The following is a 24,414-nucleotide window of genomic DNA, read 5'->3' as shown; positions in this document are numbered from 1 at the left end:
TTGGGGCCCCCGTCTGCTCCCTCGGCCGGCGGGACCCGTCTGCGCTGCGCGGGGGGCCATGTACCTCCCCCACGGGGCTGCCGGGGCGGGAGGAGGCAGCCCAGGTCCGTCCACGCGAAGCGGGGCTGCTGAGGCCGACCTCCCCGGTCGCCCCGGGGCACTGAGCCCTGGGGGCATCCTGCCGCGGGGGGGCTCGGGGGCGCCAGGGCCGAGCCGGGCAGCATGCGGCGGCCTTGCAGCGTGCCAGCACAGCCCCGTGCCCCACTGCCTGTCCCGCGGTGCTCGGCAGGATCCGGCCCTGCTTTGCACGACGTAACCAAGCAATGCCGCGGGAAGCAGGAACCAGCCGCTCCTTAGCCGGGCGGTTGCGCTGGCTGCACCCAGGGCTGTGTGTGTCCCGCGGGGGAGCGCGTGGCTGTTAAGGTGGAACGGGGGCGAGGAGGGGCCCTCTGGGCAGGGCAGCCCTGGCCAAACACTGCCGCCGGCAGCCCTTCGCCCGGGATGGGCACCCACAGCAGCACGGGCACCCCGAGGAGCCGCGGTGCACCCATGGCTGCGGTGCCACGTGCACCCATGGCACACAGCGGTGCTCGCCCCCAGCTTGAGCACCCACCCGTCACCCCCTGCGGGTGCTGATGCAGTTGCCCCTGTCCCCAGCTGGGGCAGAGGCAGGTTGTGGCCTCCTGCAAGGGGCAAAACTGGGACCAAAGAGGGTCATCCAGGGACTGGGCGGTCTGTGACCGGTCCGAAAAAAATATGGAACGCTTCACGAATTTGCGTGTCATCCTTGCGCAGGGGCCATGCTAATCTTCTCTGTATCGTTCCAATTTTAGTATATGTGCTGCCGAAGCGAGCACGAATCCACCCTCCCCCGCAGCGGTATTTAAACTACTATTAATTCATAATTTTCAGATCAGGGCGAGAATTTTTTTTCTTGTTTAACTCTTTCGCTTAAAAGTTGCATTTTTAAACGATTTTACTTATTTCTTGTGCTGGGAGTCCTTCGGATTCGCAAAAATATCGCCGTTTTCGAGGCGGAGGCGCGGAAGAGTGAGGCCGGTTCCGCGCGATGCATGGCGGGAGTTCTCCTGCTTTGCATATTCCGCCAAGGGGGGGGCGGGCCGGTCCTCCACCGTCCCAGAGTTCCCTCGCGGGGCGCTGCTCTTGCGTCGCCGCGTCGTCGGTGCCAGGGGCCGGCGGAGGAAGATGGCGGCGGGGCGGTGAGGGGCGTCGAGAGAGGCCGAGGCGGGCGAGGAGAGAGGCGCCGGCGGCTCTCCGTGCCGGGCCGCCGCTGGTAACGGGCCCTCCATGGCCGCGGGGCCGGCCCTGGAGCCGCGTCCCCCCCGGGCCTGCTCGGGCCCCGCCGCTCCCAGGCCCCGCCGCGCCGCTGGGGCCTGGCCCCGGCCCGGGCGCCGTCAGGCTTGACCCGCCCCCGCTCCGGGACCCGCCTCAGCGCGCAGGAGGCCGCACCGACCCCGCGCGGGCTCCGCGGCCGCCGCCCGGTCCCCCCGCTGTTGCCGCGCCCGTCCGGGGAAGCCGTCGGGCCTCCCCCCGCCGGGGGAGCAGGGCCCCTCCGCGGCGGCCTTTCCCCTCCCGCGAAGGCGGCGCGGCCCCCCGGCCGCCCCGGGAAGAGTGCCAGCTCGCTCCCCGCCGCAGCGGCCAGGATGTCCGAGAACCAGCCCAACGCCAACAACCATCACCCGGCCAACAACACCGGGGGCGGCGGGGCGGCCGGCGCCAACAACCGGGGCGTCCGCAACCCCAACCTCAACCAGAACCCCTTGATCAACGTGCGCGACCGCCTCTTCCACGCCCTCTTCTTCAAGATGGCAGTGACCTACGCTCGCCTGTTCCCACCGTCCTTCCGCCGTATCTTCGAGTTCTTCGTTCTCCTCAAGGTGAGGGGCAGCAACATGCCTTACCGTTCCCTTTTTAGGCTGTAGTCAGGCGTTAAGGCATGAGTTTCCTCAGTGTAACTTACAACCCCACTAAAAGCTCGGTTCTGCTCCTCTGCTAGGAGCACAGCCTGGTTTTGGACCGTCCAGACCAAGCTGTCCACTGAGTTGACATGCACCTCTCTTTGGTGAGGAAGACAAGAATAATGGCAGTGATCTTTAGAGGTCCACAGAACTCTTGTGCGAGATCTGTGCATAAAAAGAGATTGCAAATCACTGATCCGGCTTGATGGGTAGTTGGTCTAGCATGGATTAAAACCAGCAAAGGGGGTATGAAAGACTTCCGATTCCATTTCTGAGCAATCGCTCTTTTGGGATGCGGAGCATGCCTTAATCAAGATATTTGACGGTTGGTGTATTGCTAAAGTCTAGTCTCTTCTAGAAGTAACTGATGCGCACACAACAATGCTGTTTCTTTTTAGTTGTCAACAACTTCAGCTACCTGTGGACAGTGCTGCACCTCTACCAAACTGGGTAGAAACCTGCCTGCTTTTCTGTTGATGCAGGTGCGGGTTTGGGCACTCACAGAGGTGCTGGTGCTTAAATGGGGAGTTGCAGCTGAATTCTCGGGACAGGTTAGGCCTTCCGAGGTAGAACCGAGGTGGGGTGGTCACAATGGCCTGTCGCTGTCCACCTGGCGAGCTGCTCTCACATTGAGTACTACATCTTGGTTTCCGGATCTCACGCTGACGCTTCTCATTAGTGCCAATTATAGGAAATTAAGAATAAGGGGAAGAGGGGAAAGGAGGTTGCTAAGTGACAACAGTGTGCTTCCATTACCAGTTTCTAAAATTCAGCCAGTTTAAAGCAAGCAAACATTCAGGACCCCTTGTCTCATGCTACACATGTGTGTTTGCTTTAACAAATACAAAGTGAGAGCCTTTTTTATGATAACATAATAAACACGCTATGACAGCGTACTTTTGCAATACTCTCTTTTTGTCTGAGAAGTGTTCAGGTTTTTAACATCTCTCCCCTGCGTGCCCCTGCATTGTGCAAGTGGATTCAGGCAGAGGGAGAGACTGGAAGTGGGAGGCACTAACCGCCAGGCTGTCAGGTAGCATGAGCGATGCTCACCACGCTAATATCAGTTCTTTCTGCTGTGTGTTTTGATCAAAGCATGCCTGAGGAGATGAAGGTATTCACAGGACATCTGCAGCGAACAGCCTATTTCCACCCTGAGAACTGGAAGTCTTACCAAATTAAGGCAGGCTTTAGCAGGCAGCATGATCTCAGTTCTCTGTATATAGAGTATCCAGTGGGAGCTTGAATTAGAGGCAGTGGTCCTGCAAACTGCTGGTTGGGTGAATCCCTGGAACTGCTTATGGTTTTGTTGGCCTCATCGTGGTTCCTTCCATGGTAAGAGAGATATATGTGTTCACGTAAGATGTTAGATTAGAGGAAAGGTGGGATTTGGTCTGTATTAATGATAGTCCTTTCCTTTTTCTGTTTTTCCTTATTATTCAGCTCCTGCACAGATTTGACTTTTTTTACCAGTCTGTTTAGTCCTAGCAAGTAGGTCAAGAACAGTGTGTAGCAAGGACAACTAGTTTACTTAAAAATAAGCACCTTAATACCATTGGAAAAGGAGTGTATCGAGCTTAGCTATACTGCTTGCTGCGCTAGAGTTCCTCCGAGTTCTGAGCTAGGAACTTTGGGCAGTACTGGGTAACATCACGAACAGGTTTATTGCCTTTATTTATAAGCAACAAATTTTATTAGCCCACTTCATTTTACTGTGACTTTATAGCTATTTTGATTGAAAAGCATCTTCTGACTGGTTATGAAATTGGTATGCTCCAGCCTGAAAGGTCTTTTTGAAGTTTGACAAACTGGTAACTGATAGACTGGTGATTTGTCTGAACTTTAGGTCAGCAGACGTACATGTCACAACAAGTAATTTTATTTTAATAACAGTACCTCATTGCTGGTACAGGATGGTGCTTTTGGACTTAATTTTTTTGGTGTGATAGGCAAGGACTTTCTGTCTGATTGCTTATGTGTAAGACAGACCTCAGCTTGGACTTGTTTAAAACTCTTGCGATATTAAAATGTTGCTAAGATAGAAAAACACTATTTCCTGGTTATGAGCATGGAGATTTGCCAATTTAATGAAAAATACCCCTCTGTAGCTTTAAGTGTGATACAAGTCCCTGGAAGAGTACCTGCTGGGAATTGCAGACTTATGTTAATACAGGGTGACAGTGCTAGAAGGAACAGGATTGGACCATCTTATAGTCTATATTGTTTGTTGGGGGGTTCAAAGCCTGCAATATTCCTGAATGATATTCCAGTCTCATGTGGAATATTCTCAACTTTCAAAGCCTGGGATCCTTTTCAGTGTTGACCATCTATGATGGTAGGGTGGTGTGGCAGGGGAGGAATGGAAGAGGAGGTTGAATTTCCTATTAAAAATGTTTTGGAGGAAGATCCATGTTGCATGAAGAGTTTGCATGCTGAAAGCTCTGAGGGTGCCTGTGGCGGCTGGGTCAGTGTGACAGTCGCAGGGTCACAGCTGCTGCCCGGCTGTGTGCTGTGTTAGGTCGGAGCAAAGGTCTGACTAGCCCGGCATCGTGCCTACGGCAGAGGCCCAGAGCACAGGCCAGGAGGGAGGACAGAGCCATGGCAAGTGTGGTGAGGCTTCCTGCAGCCCGCTCAGCTTCTGGCAGGCCACCTCCATGTCAGAGCTGCGGCAGAGTGTGTAATTTCACAGCAGCACGTAGCTGATCTGAACACAGAGCTGGTGGTTCTGCAGAAGGTTGGCTTTATCTTGTTCTTGTGGTAGGTAGCCTTTTGTCGAGGTTTGGGATTTTTTTCCTGGCAGCCAGCTAGCGCATAACCCATGGCACAGTTGTGTTAAGGGAGAAGTTTTGGTCACAGGCTCTTTGGAAACTCTTGCTCCTAGGAAAAGCTCTGTCTCTCCCTTGATGTTTACCTGAAGGAGACAAGGTTTCAGCTGGTTAAAGAGGCATCAGAAGGGCTGACGAAGGGAATAAAAGCTCTTGTCCACTTGCATGTACGTTTGTCCAAATTAATCCAGTGCCTTTATGGGTGAGCAAGAGATGGCTGATTAAAACTGGGGAATTTGTAAACAGGTCAAGTTTCATTGGACTAATGTTTTCTGCTTTGTTTCTTCTTGTGTGTAGGCTCTCTTTGTGCTCTTCATCCTGGCTTACATTCACATCGCCTTCTCCCGCTCGCCCATTAACTGCTTGGAGCATGTGCGGGATAAATGGCCACGTGACGGCATCTTACGGGTGGAAATACAGCGCAACTCAAGCCGAGCCCCCATCTTCTTGCAGTTCTGTGATGTTGAGAAGTTCCCAGGAATGGTAGTTGAGTCCACAGCTGAGGAAGAGGAGGAAGAAGAGGAGGAAATGACTGTGGATATGTTTGAAAACAGCTCTATCAAGGTAAAGACTCATTGCATGGGTACACGGAAGGAGATGGGAAACCGGGGATGAAATAATTTGTTAGCAGTCATCTCAAGCTCGGAGCTGTGAGGAGAAGCAGTAATCTCTGCTGGAGTCTTGCTGTGCTGACAGCCTGTTTGGGTTGTGATCCAGCAGGTTTTCAACACTGTGCAGCTTTTCTGCTCTTGCAGCTTGGGACTGTTACCCTCCTTAACAGTGAAACTAGTCTGAACAGCTGGGGTCTGCCACAGTCCATCGCTGATCCCCCAGTCACTTAGAGACAGAACGCGTTCCTCAGCGTTTTCTGACTCTCCGCATCAACCTCTCTTGTTCTAAGATAGAAAGTAAAGCCCGAGAGAGTGGCCTCTGCTGTCCTCCTTTTGGTGGTTGAGGCCTTTTCTGAGGGCAGAGAGGGAGCACAGGAGACTCGAACTGGAATGACTGCTAAAGTGCCTTTCACCGCCATGGTTTTCCAACAGTTTGAGCTGGATATTGAGCCCAAGGTGTTCCTCAAGCCCTCCCGGATGAGCAGCACCGAGGCACTGACCCACAACGAAAGCCAGGAGTTCTCGTTTAGTGAAGCAACCACTAAAGGTATGCAGCCTCTGAGGGAGACTGTGTCCGAGTTTGAGATGCTAGCCAGAGCAGGTAAAGACAACTTACACTATCTGTGCTCCCTCCCTCCCTTGCACCTGTGCATCTCCCCTGCACATCTCACTCCTCCTGCCTTCTCTGGGCCCGTGCATAATAACCTTAAGTGTCTTCCAACTATCCCTGATGCTTTCACTTGTGGTTAATCTTACCACTACTAACAGCAGATCTACAGGAATCCCTTTCCTTGGGCTGGAAGGAAGACTGGGAGTGGGGGGCCATCTGCATTATAAAATTTGCTGAAGTCTCTTGGTCTGCTGTCATGTTTCTGCAGTGCCAGTGCCAGATGCTTCTGATGAATCTGAACCTTCCTCCTTTGACCAGTTGTGCTGTTTGCTGCCCTCTTGAGATCTGTAGGGACCCAACTGACAGCACGCATTCCTAATTGAGCAGGCTGGGGCTGTGTTATGGGTCACTTGAATGACACCAGTGCCTGGAATAGCTGACTGTACTGAAAGCCACTGAGCAAGTTTTAGTAGACTGCAAGATACAGTATTGCTGTTCTGCATCACTCAGATTATTATCCGGCTTTATCCCTCCCTTATTTCAGTGTGACTTAGGCTGCTAATGTCTCATAAACTCTTGAAGGAGCTTTAATGACTATGTGTTGTTTAAAATGGAATTCCAATATTAGGAAAGTTCTGTGTCTAGTGGTTTGGGGGGGGGACTGTTAAAAGTCACATATACTAAAATAGAGACATGGCACCTGGATTCTTATTTAATTTTGGCATTTTCACATGCACTTTTATCCCTGGAAAAAAATGGAAGTATTTGCTCTTCAGAAGTACAGGATGTTCTGGCTAGGGAGGCTTGTGAGACTTGACATTATAATGGCACTGTTTCCTTGGTCTTGCAAGTGTTTTACTTGATGCTGATCCAGAACTCATTAGTCCTGAGCTTCAGATCATTAAGTTGCTTAAGACTGGAGAGCATATGAATATTTTTGGTGCAATACCTTCATTAATAGTTGCCTAAGTTCTGTGAGAATCACACTGTACAATGCTGTGTACAGCAGTGGACCATGCTTTGATTTGCTGAATGCCTAAGTGGAAATGATCCAGAAAAATGGTGGGAGAAAGGAATTGTGCTGCTTCCCAATGTAGCTATAAAATTCATTTTTTTCAAAGGGGTCTTAAATCCCCCCAAACCTGTTTCCTCTGTTTTTTCAGCTTTCTTGTGTTGAAAGTACATGAAATTGAAAGTTTAGATAAAATACATTACCACTGGAAAATCTTTTGTGCTACAAAGAAAACAATTCTTTTATTGACACGTGAACATTTTATTGACATTTGAACTTAAAACTATTCTCTTCTGAAAACAAAAAGCTAAACTGATCAGACTGTGTTTGCTGCCCAAGATGTAAGGTCTCTTCTCCAGACAGAGACAGGGAAGCTTTAAAGTGGGCATTTCTGTCACTGATGTGTTGCTATAAGTCAGATGAGGCAGATACATTTCTTCTAAATTATTGTCCCCTTAACTGTTTCTGCTGCTGTTGTGAGAAGCCTCACACCTGCCTCCCCACACCTCTTGGGAGATATGTTGTGACAGTTTGAAAGATCAGGAATTAAATTGCTTGGCTCCTACTTACCAGGAGTCTTTGTTTTCTTGGAGCTGATATGGTAGAAAGCATCTATTTCGAACCTTTCTTAAAAACCAACAATCCCCCCCCCCCCCCCCCAAAAAAAAGACTATCTTCAGGCACTGAAGAATTTTAAAGCCATAATTGTCTAGATTTGTTTTAAATTGACTAAGGGAAGCCTGGAGCCTGTATTCACAACTGACTCTCTTTTCAAGAGCTTGGTAGAAGGAAGTGGGGGGGAATCCAGAGGTACTGTTTTTTGTGGTAATTGTTGGCAAAGCCTGCTGTTGCGTTTCACTTCCCATCCTTCCTTGCAGTGTGGCCTCAGGAAGAGTACATTGTGGAGTACTCCTTGGAGTATGGGTTTTTGCGTCTGTCCCAGAGCACTCGGCAGCGCCTCAGCATCCCAGTCATGGTGGTAACTTTGGGTGAGTGAGTCTTTATTGCTGTAGTAGGTCATCCCTGTCCAAGATGAGTAGTCTGAAGCGACAGAGCCTGTTTCAGTGCCTGAGCCCTAATAATACATCTAGCACTGTTTTCTCATCCAAGAAGGAATATCCTCAAGATACTGAAGATCTGGGTTCAGTCCAGCATCTCTCTTCCTCCTTTTTTTTTTTCCTTACTGCTTTTGCATTACATTTTAGAGTCTTGAACCCAAATAGCCTGCAGCCCTTTGAGACAGTGATACTGCAGTGTATAGCAGCGGCATCTCAATGCCAGGGCCTGGTGGCAAGAGTAATTGTGCACGTGTCAGGGATGATACTAAGCAGATTTGCTTGGCGTTGTCTCGGCATACTTCTGTCCCTCTGTTAGCACCAGCAGACCAGTATTCTGGGACAGCGTTCTCTTCTCCTGGCATTCAGTCTGTTAAAAACTGTACTAGTCAGAAATATGGTCTCAGACCTTCTCATGCCTGCGATTTTAATTCATCTGTAATGAGTCATTTAGTGCAACAGTCAGACTAAATTGCATTACTTATTCCCAATAAAACCGAAGTACCATTGGGGTGCAGTATTAAGCCGTGATCTCATGGTAGGTAATGGGTGGTTTCCGTATTAAATGTCTATATACTGATCTGGGCTTTCAAATTCAGCAAGGCCAATTCCTTCATAAGAATCCTAGTGCTTTATTAAAAAATTATTCTTATTTATGCTTCATGTTTAATTTAGGTTTTTGGTATTTTTGCAAGCGAACTAGTGTTTGTACAGCAGAATGCATTTGTGTGTACTGTACCAGCATCATGAGATGCAACTGAACAGCCTTCACTAGCGCCCGGAGCTGGGGGAGGTGTTCGCGTGTCCTCTGCGGCAAGAGGGCACGTGAGGACTGGCAGGCCCCAGCAGTGGCATGCTGAGGTCAGCTGGGGGCTGAAATATCTCAGCCTGTCCCTCCCAAATTTTACCAGAATCTGTTTCTCTGGGCCTTTAGTTGGAGTGAGCCCACAGTTACTAGGAAGATTTGTCCAAGCCTCAGAGTTGAATTTCCTTTGTATATATGTGAAGAGAGATTATAACAGCCCTGATGTAAGTGTTGGGGCCAGATTGACATTGGCATTTTGTCAGCCTGGCTATATTTGTCATGGTGTGACATTTTCCCTCCCAGGCCTGCCCAATTTAGTTATATTGGCAAAGATCCGAGTGCAGGCACAGCACAGGTCTGCTGGCAGACAGGTCCTTTTAAGAGATGAGAAGACTGGGCGCTTGCCTTTCCTGCTCTGTGACTTAAGATCTGAACAGACTGAATGTTTTCTCTCTTTTATCTAGATCCCACTAGGGACCAGTGCTTTGGGGACAGATTCAGTCGCCTGTTGCTGGATGAGTTCCTGGGTTATGATGACATCCTGATGTCAAGTGTCAAAGCTTTAGCTGAAAATGAAGAAAACAAAGGTAAGACTTGGAGGAATCACTTTCAGCAGCCATGCAGGAGGTGATGTTTTTCCTGTGGATGCGTAAATATCATCTTCTATTGATTAATCTCTAATATGTTATGTAGAGATGTTATTGTCAAGGACAAAATGAAACAAGCAGGAGTGGAGAGGAAATGTCTGCAAACATGATTTTTCTGCTGCTTCATTGTACTGCATAACAATCAGAGAATGCACCATGAGGAGGTGATGCCATGCATCTCCTGCTTTCAGTCTTTTTTTTTTTTTTTTTTTTTTTAATAGAAGGCAGTGGAAGTTTGGTCTGAGCTCGTGGGCTGATAGCATTGGCCTTTGTTTTTTCCAGGTTTCCTTCGCAATGTGGTGTCTGGGGAGCACTATCGCTTTGTCAGCATGTGGATGGCTAGGACTTCATACCTTGCAGCCTTTGTCATCATGGTCATATTTGTAAGTGGGGAGGAGCTGGGCATCGTCCGGATTCGGAGCCCAGTGCTGGTCAGCTTGTGGGCAAGGTTGGGTGTTTGTGTACAGCAATACAGTCCCCTGCTCACCTAGGAGGTCACGTATGCTTTTGAAAACAATCTGATGGAGTATGCAGTTGCACTTTGAAAATTTGTCTGCAGGTATTAAAAGTCCTAAAAATGAAACAAACAGAGGAGCTGAAATGGAATGAAACAATGGTTTTATTGTCAAAGGGGTGATTCAGGTTAGATTCTTAGTATAGTTAAGCACTCAGGCTGCCAAGGGGTAGGGTGCAAAAGTTCACACTCGGATTTTTAAGAACAGGTTTAACTAACATGCCAGGGTTGATTGAGATAGAACTGAATCTCCTGTGATTACTTGTGTGACCAGATGATTACAGATAAGTATTGAACAAGAGATCTCAGTAATGACTGAGCCTGTGTTCATAGCCTTAGAGGACTGTCTCTCTTTGTGTCTGACCTTCCACTGCTGCAGCTCCTCGTACAATATTATTGTACCTGATAAGAGGAGAAAGGGAAATGAGTGCAGGGTGACCACTGTCAGAGAGGCAGGGTGAGCTACTGGGAGGAGCACAGATATAGGACAAGAAGAAACCCTAGTTCCAGCTCTCATGCTGCTATTTGGCCATTGCTCCATTATTCAGCATAAGTCTCTTCACAGACAAATTACGTACTGTCTATTTCACTGCAGTAGTATAAAGATTAATTGCTGTTTGTGAAGCCTTAATTACTCTGTGGGAAGTCCTTCTGCATAGCTCAGGCTAAGGAATGTGAGATATGCACAGCACGCTGTGCAGTGTTGTAAGTCCAAGCTTGTCTGCCTAAGCCTCTGCCTTAGTGCAATTTTGAAAGTGAATCCCTGGAGCTGCATGGCTCTAACACTGCCTTCTGTTCTCCTATTTCAGACTCTGTCCGTTTCAATGCTGTTGCGTTACTCGCACCATCAGATCTTTGTCTTCATTGGTAAGGGTTTTCTGAGGCATTTAGGGTGTACTGGACACTGGGCCTGCTCTAGCACATATATACTCTTGACTACTGTTGTTTAGAAGGGTTCCTGCACGTAGCTGCAAAGGGAATGTATCCCCCCTGCCCTGCGGTTGTGGGAGCGGTTCTGACTTTTGCCAGTATCAGGGGCAGTGGACTAGAGACAGCGGAGTTCAGGGCATGTTGCAGTGCTCTGGATGGGGAGTGATGTGGCGATGGAGGGTGTTCTGGTTCTGCCTTCACCCTGGTTCATAGTGTGCTTTCCTTCTTGCAGTTGATCTGTTACAGATGCTGGAAATGAACATGACAATTGCATTCCCTGCAGCTCCCCTGCTCACTGTCATTCTGGCTTTAGTAGGTAAGAACATTAGCTCGTTTCTTATATAAAGGAAGATGTGTAGCAAGTCACTGTGGGGTCTTAAAGTATAATTGCTTTTTCTGACCTGGCCACAGCAAGTGGTTAGTGTGTCTGCTCTTCACAAGGTGAAAGGTTCTGGAATTTGGCAGACAATAACCTGCATTATCCTTCCGAGTCTCCTGGAAAATCAGTTCATTTGGAAATCACATAAACTGAGGCTTTGTCTGTCTTTCACTTTAGCTCATTTCAGATTCATGTTTCCTGTGACCACATTGCATTAGCATGATTTTAATTAAAGACAAACAAACAAAAACCCAAATCTCTGCAGTCTGGAGCCAGCTGATCCTCTGACCCATGTAGTGACTACAATGAGCAGTGAAACTTGTTTGACCTTGTCTGCTCTTTTAAGCAAAAATAGTGTTGTCATGTTATGGGCTTTCCAATATAATTGTATAGCTCTGGTTCTAGAAGTCGCAGAGAACTTGTTCAGATGCCCCTTTGGGGGGCATCTTCCCTGGAACTGTTGTCTGTGCCCTACCGAGTGTTGATGTCAAACTCCTTTCTCCATCCTGTAGGTATGGAGGCCATTATGTCAGAGTTCTTCAATGACACCACGACTGCGTTTTACATCATCCTTATTGTATGGCTGGCTGACCAATATGATGCTATCTGTTGCCACACCAATACGAGTAAGAGACACTGGCTCAGGTGAGAGCTGGCTAGGACCTCATTTGTATATTGCACACAGCTTTATTCTCTAGTGGGAGGTGTCCGTAGACCCTTTCCAGCCCTCCCAAGGAGGAGGGATTCTACTCTTGTATGTATATGTCCTTGGGAGCTGCCGTACCTGTCACTTGGTTCAAAGCACAATTGCTTCCACTTTGGGTCTCATGCCTTGCGCTCCGGAATCACTCCTACCCTGTGTTTTGCTCTGTTGAACACCCGTTCATAGCAGAGCAGTTCAAACTACCTGTTGCAGGGGGTCTGCACCACCCTGGGTAAAGTGTTGCTGGTCCGAATGGAGTGATGAGTAGAAGGAAATTCATGTTTGTCCTGTCCATTGGTGTATCCTGATATTTATTGCTTTTCTCTGCAGGTTTTTCTATCTGTATCACTTTGCCTTTTATGCTTACCACTACCGATTCAATGGGCAGTACAGCAGCCTGGCTCTGGTCACCTCGTGGCTGTTCATCCAGGTGAGTAGCTGCCATTTCTGCTGCACATTAGTGATGCCAGCTTTATGGAGGCAGGTGCTGTTGCATGAATTTAGTTGCAATCATTCCCCACATCTCAGAGGGGTCTGGCTAGCTGTGTAATATTTAAATTATTGTGCTGCTGATTGCTCAAACTGGCTTTGCTGTTACAAAGCGAGGGCCTTCAACTGCAGTTTGGACTTCATCAGGCTGCTTGTCAAGCTGAGTTTGAGGATTTATGTAAAAGACTAAAATAATCCCTGGTTTGGAAATGAAACAACAAAAGGAGGCTATCAGACAGCAGGACTTTCTGGTCAGTGGCTCAAATCCAGACGTGCAACTGACAACAGGCTGATATCAAGTGAGTTTTGAAAGGTGTTAGGGAAGGATCCATGTCGCATCTTTCTGGAAGACATCCCACTGAGGGTCTCCTCGTGCAGAGGTTGAGGAGTGGGTCAGGTCTGGGCAGTGAGGGTATTGGGGAGACCATCTCCAAACTGATGTCTCCAATACTCTGTTTCAATCAAATCATTTGTGTAGGGAACTGAGGATGCGCCAGAGCTAAGTGCCTTTACCCTTCTTGTTCTCACCCCTAAAAAGAAGGGACGGAGGGGCTGCATTGCCTTTTTTTCAGAGCTTTTGTAGTTACTCTGACAGCAACCTAGATGAACCATAGCCGAAGGGATAAATCTCTTCCAAAATTTCAGATACCATCTTTGGTCAGAGCAGCCAAATTCCCCAGTCCCTGTCTTTACAGGTAGGGAGAGAACAGTTCTGTGAGGTGTGTCTAGGCTTGCAGCCTAGGCCCAGTGAGTGACTCCTTTCCCTTTGCTTTCTCTAGCATTCGATGATCTACTTCTTCCACCACTACGAGCTGCCAGCTATTCTCCAGCAGATCAGGATCCAAGAGATGCTGCTGCAGAACCAGCAGGTGGGCCAGGGGACTCAGACGACACTCCAAGACAACCTCAACAACAACACTACAGCTGCCCCGGTCGACGTGGGGAGCCGACGACCCCACCTGGCCGCTGGACCCTCTGGGGAGGGCAGCAGCCCCGCTGCGCTGACTCCCAGCGAGGCCTCCGGCGTCATTGCTGCTGCCACAGCTGCTTCTGTTGGGAGCGATCTGAACTGGGTAGCTGAGAGAGCCGCCATCGTTACAGAAGCCTCGTTTCTCTCTGACCTGAGCGCTACCCTCTTGGAGCCGAACGTGGTGCACGAAGCCATGGCCAACGGGAACCCTCAGGATGCTGCCGCTGCCTCCGGTTTGGTAGCCCGGATCAGAGTCAGCAGCGACCATCCGGAGACTGCTGTGGGCTCCATCACTATTGAAGTCACTTCAACCTCTGTGGTTGCTGCAGCAGATATTCCCCCTGCTACAGAGGAGGCACCAGCTACGCTCCCTGTCCCAGTACGGGGAGATGGGGCCTCTGTCCCCAGCCCTTCCCTTCCTGAGCAGACTGAGGCTGCAGAAGGGTCTGGCAGCCAAGCAAAGCCTCGTGGAAAGAACTGCGTTGCAAACAGCAGTGTGGCAGAGACCCCGCCAGCCGTTGTGCGGGATGCTGATCTGGACAAACGTTTGGGTCATGCTCTAGGGGACCAGGGGGAGAGTAACCCTTGCCCAGCACCAGCGGATAGTACAGCTAGCTCCAAAGCTTGCTCGGAGCCAGACTTGAGGAGCCTGTCTTGAGTCCCTGTTCTTGGCAACTGTGGACTGCCAGGAAGGCATTTGGATTTTGTTTGTTGTTATTTCTCACCTCACCATCATCCTTAACCCATGAATTCCTCTTAGTGGAGGCAGAGTAGCTGGGACAGAGAAAAGGTGCTGCAGTAAACTCCCCTGAGAAAAGTAAATGTGCGTTTGTGTATGAGAAGGGATGAATATGCATGGGACTGCTAGACTTCTCGCTGCAGGGAGGGAGTGATGATAGGTTCACTTTCACAGCCTGCAAGGCCCCTGGGGCCTTGTGCTTTCCTGAACTTGCTGGCAAGCAGGGCGGCTGGATTAGCCCTGGAGTCAGCTTAGTGTTACAACTTTTCTTTGTCCCTCACAGCAGCCTCAGCTTTGCCCTTCAGGTTGCGTTTGCAGTCCTGGTAGTGCTCACAAGTGCGAGCTGACTTGTGACAAACCATGCCTGCGTACAGCAACTTTCCGGTTAGAAAAGCTGCTGCATAGGAATGAAGAGCATTTTCAGACATCCGTGAGAGAGCCACAGAAGGCAGAAAGAGTAGCTTAAAACCTTCCTCCCAACATTAGACCTACTCGCATCAGAGCAAAGCTGGGCAATTACCAAAGTAGAGCTGCAGTTCACCCACCTCTTTTCTGCCCTTAAACTTCATTAGTCACTGGGTTTGGGGGTTAGAAGCTGCCATGCCCAAGTTAGAGCTTGCATGCTAGGGCGGATGCATTTGGCTGGGCCTGGGAGCAGTGGGGGTTCATGTTCTGGTCAGGCCTGGAGGAATGCTGTCCTTTCTGCTGCTGGTGACATCTGCAAGGGCTCTGTGAATTTGGCTGCTCTTAAATACGTGTGGCCAGCATAAGGTGGGAGCTTCTGCCACAGGCAAATGGCCTCAAATAATATCTACTTGGAACTGATCTGCAGCTTCGTTTTCTTCAGAGATGTTTCGGATGAGGAGGACAGCAGCTCTGTCTCTGTACAACTCTGCTTTCGGCACCTGCAGCTGTAGGTGGAATAGTTTGCTTTTCAGTGCCTTGTTCCTTAAATGGGACATGTTTGCGTTCTAAGATCAGCTCCATCCCTGAGGAGAGATCAGCTATTCGTGAGGCTGAACCGTTGTGTGAGATGGCATAGCGAAGAACCAAAACACTAAAGCCAAGACACTTCAACTAATTTTCCCTCTCTTTCCTGGCAGAAGAGGTGAAGCTGGCTTTGAGACTCGTGTCCAACCCCGGGACAATACAGCTGGCTGGGTATCACAGGGCTGAATTAGGGGTTTGGGACAGGGATCAGCTACCCCCGAGGGTGGGTTGGACCCACGTGTGTATGACTGGAAGGAGGGTTTACACTTGTAGGCAGGGCAGAGCTCTTGTGAATGGAGCAACAGGAGAGACTCATGTCTGCGGGGCTCTGAGAAAAGGCGCTTACGGAAATACGTGGTGAAAAGGGCAGTGCTGGGAGGAGGTGGCTGGGGGCACTTAACTTGCTTTTTGCAGAGGAGCAAGGGAGCTTGCTGTGAAAGCATCCCTGAATTTCAGCCTCCTCCTGCACAGCTAAGCAGCATCTGTGCGAGTCCACGGGTCTCTCCCTTTGGAGGGGGGTGTATTTTTCTGTGGAAATTTCCCTTGTCAGTACCAAAGGGGTTCAGAACCCCACACTTCACTTTCTTTGCATTTCTTGCCCAGGAAACCCCTTGTTCTGTTTTTAGGAGCCCTGGGTGTTGCCCTGGGGAAATAGGGGGGATCTGCTAGTGACCAGCATGTCTGAACCTGCAACCAGCCATCCTGGGAGGAAGCCGGGGGTGGCCGAACGAGGCTCGGGGGTGACCTGGCTCCCTGCCTCCAGGCATCGATGTGCCAGAGCACAAGAGAGCAAGAAATAATCATAGGCTTTTAAGAGGAGCGGGTGGGTGGGAGGGAGAGAGGGGGGGGAAATGAACCAAATCATTTGCTGAATGAAGAGTAGAGATCACTCTATTTAATTAATGTACAAAATGTGTTTGTATATAATAATAAATATTATATCTAACAGCTGCTGTGGTGCTGCTCTGGTTTTCCTGCTAGCAGTTGTGCTGGGTTCTTGCTGGAAATTGATGTGTGAGGCTCCTGTCCCGGGTGTGGGCTGGACAAACCAAACGCTCTAACTACCTTAGACGCTGCTGCCGCTGTCCCCGGAGGCGAGGGTCTCCGGCACGTTGAAGGAGGAGGGCCCTGCTCGCTCCTGTTACAGCCGACTTGCCCAGGTCCGCGCAGGGGCTGGGCAGGACGGGGAGCGCTGAGCCCAAGTCCCCAGCGCTGGCACTGGCCAGCGTTTTGCAGCCTTTGTGCAAGTGAAGAGGCTGCAGGGAAGGAAGACGTTCCTGCAGTGTCTCTTGCCATCACCCCCTTCCTTTCATGGCCACCTGTAGTCACCCACAGTTGCACTGTGAGGTTACTTAGCTTCCTCGCCCAGAGGCCGGCAGCGGAGGAGGTTAAGTCTTCTCTGGGGTCTGTGGCCTCCTGCAGCCCCAGGGTGAGAAACCGGCCAGCACTGGTGTTGTCCATCACTTGCCCTGGGCCCGAGGAAGACTCAGTTTCTGGTCGGAGGCGGCTCCGGCGAACAGCGCAGCGTCGCTTCCCTGGAGCTGGCTCTCCCGCAGGGGCAACTTGGGTCTAAACCCGTCCTGCTCCCCACCGCCGTCGTGGCCGTGCTTGGGCTCAGCTGGCAGCACCGGCAGTGCTGCACGGCGCCGGCTACTCACCTGCCCGTGCTGCCGGCCGGGGAGCTGGCGGCGCCGGGGCTGCCTGGGGCTCCTGCGGCTGAGATGAAGCTGGAGCACTAATCGCTGCTGTCCTGCGGCAGGGCCGGGCCAGGCTGGGCTGCTGCGAGCCTGCAGGGAAGGGAGAGAACTGTTACCGTCTCCCTGAGCCTTGCGGCTTAGAGGATACAGCTGGAAGGAGGGGAAAAAAAAAAAAAAAAAAAGTCTTTATCTTTCTCTGTCATCTTTATTTGCATGTTTTAAAAATACAGTGTTATTAACTTCTCTAGTAATCTGCCAGCAGAAGTGCTGCAGTTTGTGCTGGTGGTGCAGGGGCCTCTTATCTAATCGTACCCCACTACCGTCACAAAAATTAAAACTCCTCCTGCGAGGCTGCAGTGGAAAAGCCCCAGCTGCAGAGGACACGGAGGAATGGATGAGTTCCCCAGGCCTGGGAGCAGGGCAAGGGGAGGCAGCCCAGGGCGGCAGCGCGGTGGCATTTGTGCCTCTCTCACTTGGCTATTTACAGCTGCAGCTAGCGGCGGTGGCTGTATCACTGCAGCGCAGCCTGACCTCCGCTCGTGTTTAGAGGCCGTCTCCGTCCTCCCGGTCCGGGAGAGCTGAGCGCTACGTGTTCCCCGGGAAGGGACGAGCGGCCGAGTCTGGCTGTCTGAGGAGGCCCAGGCTCTTGTCCTAGCAGTGACTTCCTATCGCAGCGGTATTTGCTTTTTTCCCCCGCCTCAACAAACGCATTTAACCAGTGAGCAGTGTCCCTCGTCCCCATTCCACCCCCAGCCCATTAAAAAAAAAAAAAAAAAAAAAAAAAAAAAAAAAAAAAGCACTCAGCCAGCCTTCCCCTTTATTAAAACAAACAAACAACAACAACAACAAAAAACAAAAAAGAAACACAACCAAAAAACCCCACCACCCAAGCCTGGGCACAGTAACTCATGGGAATCCCACCAGTGCCGAAGCCGGTACTGTGCCATCCCAAGCCCTCCCTGCCCTGCATGAAGGAATGGGGCTTGGGGGGGGGAAACCATACTCGAAGCCCTGGATCGCATTTTCCTGGGCATTGCAGGAACTTCCCTTCCCTTCCCAGGTGCTCTGTCACCCCGAGCCCAGCTCCGGGCTGCTCTAAGGCGAGGAAGGCCTGGCCCAGCCTCGGCCAGCTGCAGAGGGGGCACCATGGGACCCCCCCCCCCCCCCCGGCCGCCCCCAGCCCGCGCGGGTACCTGGCCTCCTGCGGCGCCGGGGCAGCGGGCTGGGAGGGCAGCGCCCGGCTGCTCCGGGCAGAGCCCAGCGCGGCCATCAGCTCGCTCTTCCTCGCCAGGGCCGCGTGCAGCTGCTCCCGCATCGCCGCGATCCGCTCGTCCAGCTGCCGCAGCTCGGTCTCGCCGGGCTCCCCGTCCGCGGGCTGCGGCAGCCGCCCGTTCGTGCAGAGCCACCCGGGGCCCTGGCGCTCGGGGGCCGCGTCCAGCTGGAAGTGCACCCGGCGCGCCTCCCTCCGCGGGGGGGTCCAGGGCCGCCCCGCGCCCCGCATGCCGCTCCGCGGGACCGGGCACCTGCGGCCGGGCGGAAGAGGAGGGGGCTGAAGGCTGCTGCAGCCTCCAGGGCTGCCGGGGCCCCGTGGGGAGGAGGAGGAGGATGGAGCAGCTGCCCAGCCCTGGCCATACCTCTGCTCCAAGCTGAGCGTCTGGGTTTTCTGCTCCTCCGTGCCCATGTTCAGCGCCCGGTGGATTTTCTACATCAAGGGATACATCAAGGGATGCGTGAGCTGGACCCTGGGGCCCAGGGAAATAGAGGGGTTTTTTTTGTTTGGTTGGGGTTTTTTTGGGGGGGGGGAATTTGGGGGGGGGGGGGAGCCCACCTGGCTCGTGTGCAGCCAGTAGTTAAACTTCTTCTTGCGCTTGATGTGGGGCAGGACGAGGCGGTAGAAGACGTGCTCGCCCAGGGAGGTGAGCAGGGAGCCGCAGAGCCCGATGCAGAGCAGCACGAAGAGCCCCGAGAAGTGGTAGATGCCCATCTGCAGGGTCTGCAGGGAGGGGACGTCACCAGGCCGGGAGGGGCCAACCCCCCGCCGGGGCCACGGAGCCCCCCCAGCCACGGTCCCGGCCGCGCCAACCTCGGTGACGGCGAAGACGCGCTTGCCGCAGGGCACCATCTTGTACCACTTGTCGTGCAGCAGGTCCATGAAGCCGGCCGACTTGTAGCGGCTGATGAACTCGGAGACGTTGGAGGTGAGCGGCGAGTTCTGGGGGAGGCCGATGCCGTAGCCTGGCCCCGGCGGGGCAGAGAGAGCAGCAGCGCTGGGGCTGGGGGGGCCGTGCCCGGCTCCCCCCGCCATCGAGGACCCCCCCCCCCCAAACACCCTGGCTCCCCTCCCGTCCCCCCCCGGGCGCAGGGCAGCGTCCCGTCCCCAACGCGGCCGGAGCCCCCCCCCCCGCCACGGCTGCCCCCCCCCCCCCCCAACCTTCGATGGCGAAGGGTTTGCCCACGGTGAGCAGCTTGCAGTCGGAGTCGATGGAGACCTCGTAGTCCAGCAGGGACTTGTCCATGATGAAGGCGTTGAGCTTGGGCGGCTCCGTCCTGCAAGCGAGGCACAGCGGGGTCCTCAGGGAGGGGGGGCTGCCTGCACCCAGGGCCCCCCCACCGTGACACCCCAGGCTGTGCTGCTGGGGGCACAGGCGGCAGGGCGGGGGTGAAACCTGCCCTGGGAGGGGTAAAGGAGCTGGACCCCCCCCCCCAAAGCCCCTCACTTGAGCATGGTGACGCCGGCGGGGGTGGTGGGGACGTTGAAGCGCCTCATGTGCTCGTGCATCTCGGGGAAGCTCTTCTTGATGTACTCCTCGGCGCTGCTCTCCCACACCGTGCCGAAGCGGAAGCCCTGCGAGGGGTGGTGCAGCTGGAAGGCGGCACCGCAGCATCAGCACCCCCAGCCCAGGGGGGGACCACCACCACCCCCCCCGGGACCCCCCCCCCCCAGAGCACAGCCCCAAGCCCTGAGCACCCACAATTGGCAGTGCAGCCACTGCTTGGGGGGGGGAAGGGGGGGGTCACCCTGGCTAAAGCGGCGTGGACGCTCTCCTACCTTTGGGTCATGGATGCCCGAGAGCTCCTCGAAGGTCTTCTCCCCCACCATGACAGCAGCGAGGTTGGCTGTGTAACTGGAGAGGACCAGGAGGCAGAAGATAGCCCAGAGGTTCATGAGGAAGCGGCCGGTGCAGCACTTGGGCGTCTTGCTGGACACGGTGCGCCCGAAGAGGATGGCGTAGCACAGGTTGAGGGCCGAGGAGTAGGAGAAGATCTTCATGCGGTTGCGGCCGTGGGGAGTCATGCCGTAGGGGCTCTTCCACTCGTAAAGGGTGAGGAAGAGCGCAGTCGTGTGCAGGGCCACGAAGATGCCCACCCACATGGTCCAGTGCAAGGGCCACATGAAGGCCCCGATGGGCGAAGCCGTGTCCTTGGTCCTCACCAGGATGCCCAGGCTGGTGGAGAAGAAGGGGCTGGTGAAGTCGATGACTTTGCTCCGCGCCGAGTTGATGCTGAAGGAGGTGACGGCCATGTGGGCCATGCCGCTGAGCAGGTCCCCCACCAGGCCGGTCCAGCGCCCGTTCTTCCACGCCCCGTATTTCCCGTCACCCACGATGTAGAGCTCGAAGTCGAAGGGCAGGTCCTCAGCGAGCTTCTCCAGCAGGTCGATGCAGTACCCGTAGCAGCACTTCTTGTACTCCCGCGGCACTGAGCCGTTCTCGGCGCCGAGCTCCTCGAAGAGGGCGTCCAGCACGGCCGAGTCATTGGTGCCGGGGTCCAGGCACAGCTGCCCGGCCGGGCAGCTCCCGTCCTCGTCCACCTCCCTGGTGAAGACGAAGGGGTGCTCCACCAGCGTCACCACGCGCAGCTTCATGCGGGAGCCGCCGGCCCCATCGGCAGGGCTCTTGCGCTGGAGGTGGCTCTGCCACGCGCCCTCCTCCAGCTCCAGCTTGCCGTGGCGCCAGGTGCCCATCGTCACCCAGGTGGGCTCGCCCCGCGAGTCCCGCAGCAGGCTCCAGACGCGGTACTGGTGCTCCGTGTGCACCAGCGTTGCGTTGTGCACCGACACGTGTCCCGTCCGGCCATGGAAGGACGTGTTGGCCAGGAACCTGGGGGGGCGGGAAGGTGTCACAGCTTGGGCGCACCGGGCTGCTTTTGCCCACGCGGGGTCCTGCTCCGGGCCCGGGACCCCCGGGGGACAGCGAGGGATGGGGCTCGGGGCCGGGAGGCAGGAGGAGCCCGGCCCGGGCACAGGCAGCAGCAGGGAGGTGCGGCAGGATCTGGCCCTGCTCTCTGCGCCCTGCAGCCTGCTCTGCCAGCGGGGCTTCGCTTTATTAATATTTATACAGCAACAGCGCTCGGGGAGCGTTAGCGAGATCTAACGTGACACATCCTTCCCCGCGCAGCCGGCACAAAGCCGGTCCTGGAAAGGAGGGCGGTGGGGACGGGGCGGCTGAGCCCCCGCGCAGGCAGCTGCACCCAACGGTGAGCGCACTGGGCTCGGCATGCAAAGCCTGGGTGTCGCCCAGCTCTGCCTCCCCGTCCGGGGGTCCCGGCCCCGGGAGCAGGCCCCCAGCTCCCCCGTCACCGCCGGCAGCCGCAGCGAGGGGAAGGGGCTCAGCGCCCCCCCGGCGGCAGGACCCCCCCCTTACCGGGAGAGGAAGAGCCCCGAGGACTCGGCACCCTCCTTGCGCTCGTCGTTGCAGTTCACCGTGGTGGGGATGAGGGCGAGGTCGGGGCGGACGCGGGCGGCGCTGGCGACGGCCCGGGACACCAGCTCCACGGCGTCCTCGATGAAGTGCTCCAGCGGGGCCCGGCTGACCTCCCCGTAGGCCAGGAGCCCCAGGGGCAGCCCCCGGGTCTGCAGCGCGCCGGCGCGGAGCGGGGAGCCCAGCAGCCAGTGAACCTCCTGCGGCGGCAGCCCCGACGCCGCGGCCGCCCCGAAGACGAGCCGGGCGCGCCGCAGGTCGCAGCCGAAGAGCAGCACCGGGCGGGCGAGCGCCTCGAAGCGGGCCAGGTGCCGGCGGAGGCGGCGGGCGGCCCCGGGCTCGTCGAGGGAGCTGAGGTCCAGCACGGCGCGGAGGAAGAGCTGGGTGCGGCGGGTCCAGAGCCCGAGGAAGCCGGCGACGTCCCAGGGGTGGCAGATCACCAGGTCGACCTCGCGCCAGTCGTTGGCCCGGAGGACGCTGGCCAGCAGGTCCACCAGCGTCTCCGGGGAGCTCTGCCGCTCCATGCGGAGGTGGAAGGGGGTCTGCCGGCACACGGAGGCTGCGGTCGGCCCGGCCCGGCCCCCCCGGCCCCCGCCTGCCCCGGCAGCAGCCCCGAGGCAGCGCTGGCTGCTCCCGACCCGCGCCGGCTGCGGCCCTCGGCTCAGCTGGTGGCTCCCATCGCCGGAGGGACCAACGGGACCAACGGGAGAGGCCCGGGGAGGAAAGCAGCCCACGCCGGGCTGGCTCCCGTCCCACTCGGGATCCCCTGACCCGGGGGGGGGGAGGGAACCAGCACCCAAGCAGCAGGCTGAGCAGCCCCTTGCCCCTTACACACACACGCACACACACTCCCAGCCACGCACAGCCGGAGCTGTGGATCAGCCCCAGCTCCAAAAGCGGGAGCTCTCCAAGGATGCGACGGGGCCGGCGGGAGGATGGGGCTGAGCCCCGGGAGAGGCCGGTGGGCCGGGCGGCTGCCGGGGTCCCCGCTGCCCGCGAGGGGAAGGAGCCACCTTCTGCCACGGAGCAGCCAGCGCCGGGGGGGACCGGGGGCTGCTGACGGCGGAGCCGGCGCACAGGGGAGGGAGCCCGGGAAAGCCCGGGAATGCCGGGGGGAGGATGCCGAGAGCTCGGCGCTGGCCCCAGCCCCGGGCTGGTGCTGGGCTTGGGGACGGCCAAGAGCCCTTGGGGCTGCAGCACCCGCGGAGGAGCTGCCGGGGCTGGCAGCCTCGGTGCAGGGGAGCTCCCGGCACCGGCACCGGCACCGGGGGGGGGGGAAGGGGGGGCCGGGCCCGGGGACCCCCAGGGGCTGGGGCCATCGGGGATCTGGGGCAGCACTGGGGACTCCAGGCTGGGGCACGTCCCCGGAGCCCTTCTGGGGCGCAGACTGGGACCGCGGGGTGCAGGGCGGCTGCAGGAGCCAGCGGAGCCACCTTGGCCCTGGAGCTGGGATGGGAGCTGGGAAGAGGCTGGGAAGTGAGCAGGGATGGGGCTGGGACAGAGCCAGAATGGTGCTGGGATAGAACCAGGGAGGGGGCTTGGATGGGAGTGGGGCTGGGGCTGGGATGGGAGCTGGGAAGGGGCTGGAAAGCAAGCAGAGATGGAGCTGGGATGGGAGTAAGGACAGGGCTGGGAAGGGACTGGAAAGCAAGCAGGGAGGGAGCTGGGATGGATCCAGGGAGGGAGCTGGGATGGAATTTGGGATGGGGCTGGGATAGAGCCAGGATAGGAGCTGCAATGGGGCTGGGATGGGAGCCGGGATAAAGCCAGGATAGGGCTGGGCTGGAGCCAGGCTGGGACGTGGGATGGGGCTGGGATGAAACCAGGAGGAGCCGGGATGGGTCTGGGATGAGAACTGGGATGGGGCTGGGATAGGAGCTGGGATGGGAGCTGGGATGGGGTCGGGATGGAGCCGGGACGGTGCTGGGATGGAGCCGGGATGGGAGCCAGGACGGGACTGGGATGGGAGCCAGGACAGGAACAGGGACGGAGCCGGGACGGGGCGGGAGCAGGACCGGAGCCGGGCCGGAGCCCCCCGCGCGGGCGGCGCCCTTACCTGGGAGCGGAAGGGCAGGGGGCCGCCGGCGTCGAGGACGCTGAGGACGGGCAGCTGCAGGGCGGCGGCGAGGAAGTCGAGCTGCAGCAGCTCGCGGCGGGAGCGGGGCACGGCCAGCACCGCGGCCACGCCGCGGGCCACCAGCGCCGCGCACAGCCAGCGCGCCAGCGAGCCGGGGTCCCGCGCCGCCGGGCCGCCCGCCACCACCTCCAGGCTCAGGTTGAGGGGCAGCGCCGCCCCCGCGGGGCCGGGGCCCCCCTCGCGGCCGGGGCCGGGGCCGGGGCCGGGGCCGGGGGCGGCGGCGCGGGCCAGCGCGGCGCGGACGCGGCCGGGGGCGGCGGGCGGCAGCAGCGCGCCCAGGCGCACGGCGGGGCCGGCGCGGGCCGGGACGCGGCAGGGCTGCGGGTGCCCCCCCGCGCCCAGCACCGCGGCGCAGAGCCACAGCGCCCGCAGCCCCGCCATGGCCCGCGCCGCGCCGCGCCCCGACGGGCCGGGCAGGGCCGAGCCGTGCGGGCCGGAGCGGGGCGGGCCGCGGCGGCCGGGGCGGGGCGGGGCGGGGCGGCCGCGGCCCCGCGCCCTCCCGGCCGCCCCGGCTCCGCACCGGCCCCCGCGCGCGGGCGGGGGCGGCCCCGGCGGCTCCTCGCCCCGCTGGAGCGCGAGGCCGGCGCGGCGGGCAGGGGCCGTCACGTCGCCGCGGCCGCCA

At 56.3% G+C, this 24,414-nt stretch overlaps 2 protein-coding genes and 1 non-coding gene across 5 annotated transcripts; 1 reads left to right on the top strand and 2 right to left on the bottom strand.

Annotated features, from left to right (window-relative positions):
- Positions 1-750: 750 nt before the first annotated feature.
- On the bottom strand, positions 751-857 carry LOC112988110 (U6 spliceosomal RNA). The gene has a single exon (XR_003260450.1). It is a non-coding gene; the product is annotated as a U6 spliceosomal RNA (small nuclear RNA).
- A 266-nt stretch (positions 858-1,123) lies between these two features.
- TMEM259 (transmembrane protein 259) lies at positions 1,124-16,206 on the top strand. 2 transcript variants are annotated; one of them, XM_026108322.2, is made up of 11 exons: positions 1,124-1,898; positions 5,102-5,368; positions 5,848-5,962; positions 7,916-8,026; positions 9,362-9,484; positions 9,827-9,927; positions 10,868-10,925; positions 11,221-11,304; positions 11,880-12,012; positions 12,401-12,500; positions 13,339-16,206. In XM_026108322.2, exons 1-11 carry the CDS (start codon positions 1,665-1,667, stop codon positions 14,185-14,187), a joined length of 2,175 nt encoding a protein of 724 aa, XP_025964107.1. In that variant the 5' UTR covers positions 1,124-1,664; the 3' UTR covers positions 14,188-16,206. The 2 variants fall into 2 exon arrangements, with proteins under 2 accessions (XP_025964107.1, XP_025964106.1); XM_026108321.2 differs by having other exon boundaries at positions 5,848-6,016.
- GRIN3B (glutamate ionotropic receptor NMDA type subunit 3B) lies at positions 16,132-24,182 on the bottom strand. 2 transcript variants are annotated; one of them, XM_064497400.1, is made up of 10 exons: positions 23,712-24,182; positions 21,599-22,197; positions 20,005-21,055; positions 19,673-19,818; positions 19,387-19,502; positions 19,039-19,190; positions 18,784-18,948; positions 18,590-18,657; positions 18,149-18,478; positions 16,132-17,045 (listed from the first exon to the last, which is right to left on the bottom strand). In XM_064497400.1, the coding sequence occupies exons 1-10, from the start codon at positions 24,171-24,173 to the stop codon at positions 16,994-16,996; spliced, it is 3,141 nt and encodes a 1,046-aa protein (XP_064353470.1). In that variant the 5' UTR covers positions 24,174-24,182; the 3' UTR covers positions 16,132-16,993. The 2 variants fall into 2 exon arrangements, with proteins under 2 accessions (XP_064353470.1, XP_064353471.1); XM_064497401.1 differs by having other exon boundaries at positions 19,673-19,800.
- Positions 24,183-24,414: the final 232 nt, after the last annotated feature.

Source organism: Dromaius novaehollandiae, chromosome 25 (assembly GCF_036370855.1).
Source record: "Dromaius novaehollandiae isolate bDroNov1 chromosome 25, bDroNov1.hap1, whole genome shotgun sequence".
NCBI lineage: Eukaryota > Metazoa > Chordata > Aves > Casuariiformes > Dromaiidae > Dromaius > Dromaius novaehollandiae.
This window is presented reverse-complemented; position numbering and strand designations above follow the sequence as displayed.

Excerpts from the sequence above, each read along its gene's own strand:
- TMEM259 (XM_026108321.2), top strand. The coding sequence starts at position 1,665 with ATGTCCGAGAACCAGCCCAACGCCAACAACCATCACCCGGCCAACAAC. Across the intron at positions 6,017-7,915 it reads TGAGATGCTAGCCAGAGCAG|TGTGGCCTCAGGAAGAGTAC; the intron begins GTAAAGACAACT and ends CCTTCCTTGCAG. Across the intron at positions 10,926-11,220 it reads TCAGATCTTTGTCTTCATTG|TTGATCTGTTACAGATGCTG; the intron begins GTAAGGGTTTTC and ends TCCTTCTTGCAG.
- GRIN3B (XM_064497400.1), bottom strand. The coding sequence starts at position 24,173 with ATGGCGGGGCTGCGGGCGCTGTGGCTCTGCGCCGCGGTGCTGGGCGCG. Across the intron at positions 19,819-20,004 it reads CGGGCATCCATGACCCAAAG|CTGCACCACCCCTCGCAGGG; the intron begins GTAGGAGAGCGT and ends GCCGCCTTCCAG. Across the intron at positions 18,658-18,783 it reads ACTGGCTGCACACGAGCCAG|AAAATCCACCGGGCGCTGAA; the intron begins GTGGGCTCCCCC and ends CCCTTGATGTAG.